General features: G+C 43.6%; 1 protein-coding gene across 16 annotated transcripts in view; it reads right to left on the bottom strand.

Annotated features, from left to right (window-relative positions):
• Positions 1–1,194, bottom strand: part of LOC106876583 (cyclin-G-associated kinase-like) — a 105,508-nt gene extending 104,314 nt beyond the window's left edge. For all 16 annotated transcript variants that reach the window (XM_089344711.1, XM_089344710.1, XM_089344706.1 and 13 more), the window contains exon 1: positions 1–1,194. This exon is cut by the window's left edge and continues 123 nt beyond it. In XM_089344711.1, the coding sequence (XP_089200837.1) occupies positions 1–10 (10 nt within the window). In that variant the 5' untranslated portion in view covers positions 11–1,194.
• Between the last annotated feature and the right edge of the window lie 381 nt (positions 1,195–1,575).

Genomic DNA, 1,575 nt, shown 5'->3' on the forward strand with positions numbered 1-1,575 from the left:
AATCTGCCATATTTTCATTAAAGTAGAAGTTTGATGGTGGTGATGGCGGAGGAGTCGGAGGTGGTGGTCGAGGTGGTGATGGTGGTCGTTAATGGGAGCGGGGGAGGTGTTGGTCTTTTGGTGGTAGTTGGTAGCGGTGAGGTCACAAGTAGTATGCTGATGTATTGGTGGTAGTCAATGGTGGTGCAGTAGGGGTGTTAGTGGTATAAGTAGTGATGCTTTGTCGATAGTGTTATGGTAGTTGTTTGTAGTGGTGGTGGTGGTAGTGTTGGGGATATAGTTGGAAGTACTGATGTGTTGGCGGTTGTAACGTAGTGGTAGTAAGGGTCAAGAGAGAATCAGGGGGCTAGTGAATGGTTATAATGTGTGTGGCGGTGTAGCAGTGGTTAATAATGTAGATTTGGTGGTAGCTGTGGTGTTGATGACGGTACAGGTAGGGGATGTGGTGTTGGTGCTTGCTGTAACAGTAGTGTTGTTGTTGGTGGTGGTGATGGTGGTGGTGGTGTGTTGTTTGATTTGCTTGTGATGATGATAATGATGATGATGATGGGGTGTGATGTTATTGTTAGTCTTTTGTGTGTGTTGTGTGGGTAAAGAAGAGATACGGAACAGAGAGGGAGAGAGAGTGGAAGAGAAAGAGATACTAAATGGGGAAGAAAAAGATAGGGATACAGGAGAGCGAGGGAGGGAGAAAGAAAGAGGATAAAGAAGAGAGCGAGGGAGAGAAAAGAAAGGGACACAAAAGAGAGAGAGAGAGGAAGAAAAGAAAAAGGAAACAGAACAGAAAGGAAAAGAGAGGGAGGAAGAGAAAGGATAAAACGAAACAGTAAGGAGAGAGAGAGAGAAGAAAAAGAGGGGAAGAGAGATAGAGAGGGAGAAAGAAAAGAAAGAAGGAGAAAAGGGAGAGAGAGGAATAAATTTAGTTATTTTTTCCTTCTTAAACCGAACACAAAACGAAATCCCAGTTTAGCTGCAGCAGACGACCACCACCATCATCAGCCGCTCCTCTTTCGAATGGACACCCACCCATAGATGCCTTTCTCTGGATATCCGACAAGTTTCTCGATATGTTGGTGTCCTTTTTTGTTGGTTGGTTTTTGAGGGTGAAACAGCAGAAGTTTTTGTTTTAAGTCTGGGGTGGCTTCGCTGTGTCTCTTCTCTACGTCATGTTAGATGACTGGCTGCCACAAACTGGTCTGGACGACGAAGAGGTAGGTAAGGGGAGATAATTCACTGTCGTAAAAATGGAATTGTAATCGGAGAGAGGGTGAGACGGAAAGACAGAGCGGGAAAGAGAGAGGGATAGAAGGAAGACAAAAATATATAGAGAGAGAGACAGAGGGGAAAAAAGAAGACAGCGAGAAAGATGAAAAGGAAAAGGAAGATAGACATTGGCAGAGTGAGAGAAAGGAGAAGAAAAACGGACATAGAGAGAGAGGGATAGGAAAAGTGAAATAGTCATTGATAAAGAGAGAGGAAGAAGAAGAAAGGCAAACAGAGAGAGGGAAAGAGAGTAAACGGCAAAGCGGTATGCATGTATGTATGTATGTATGTATGTATATATATATAATTATT

This window comes from Octopus bimaculoides, chromosome 28 (genome assembly GCF_046866305.1).
Source record: "Octopus bimaculoides isolate indiv1 chromosome 28, ASM4686630v1, whole genome shotgun sequence".
Classification (NCBI taxonomy): Eukaryota; Metazoa; Mollusca; class Cephalopoda; order Octopoda; family Octopodidae; genus Octopus; species Octopus bimaculoides.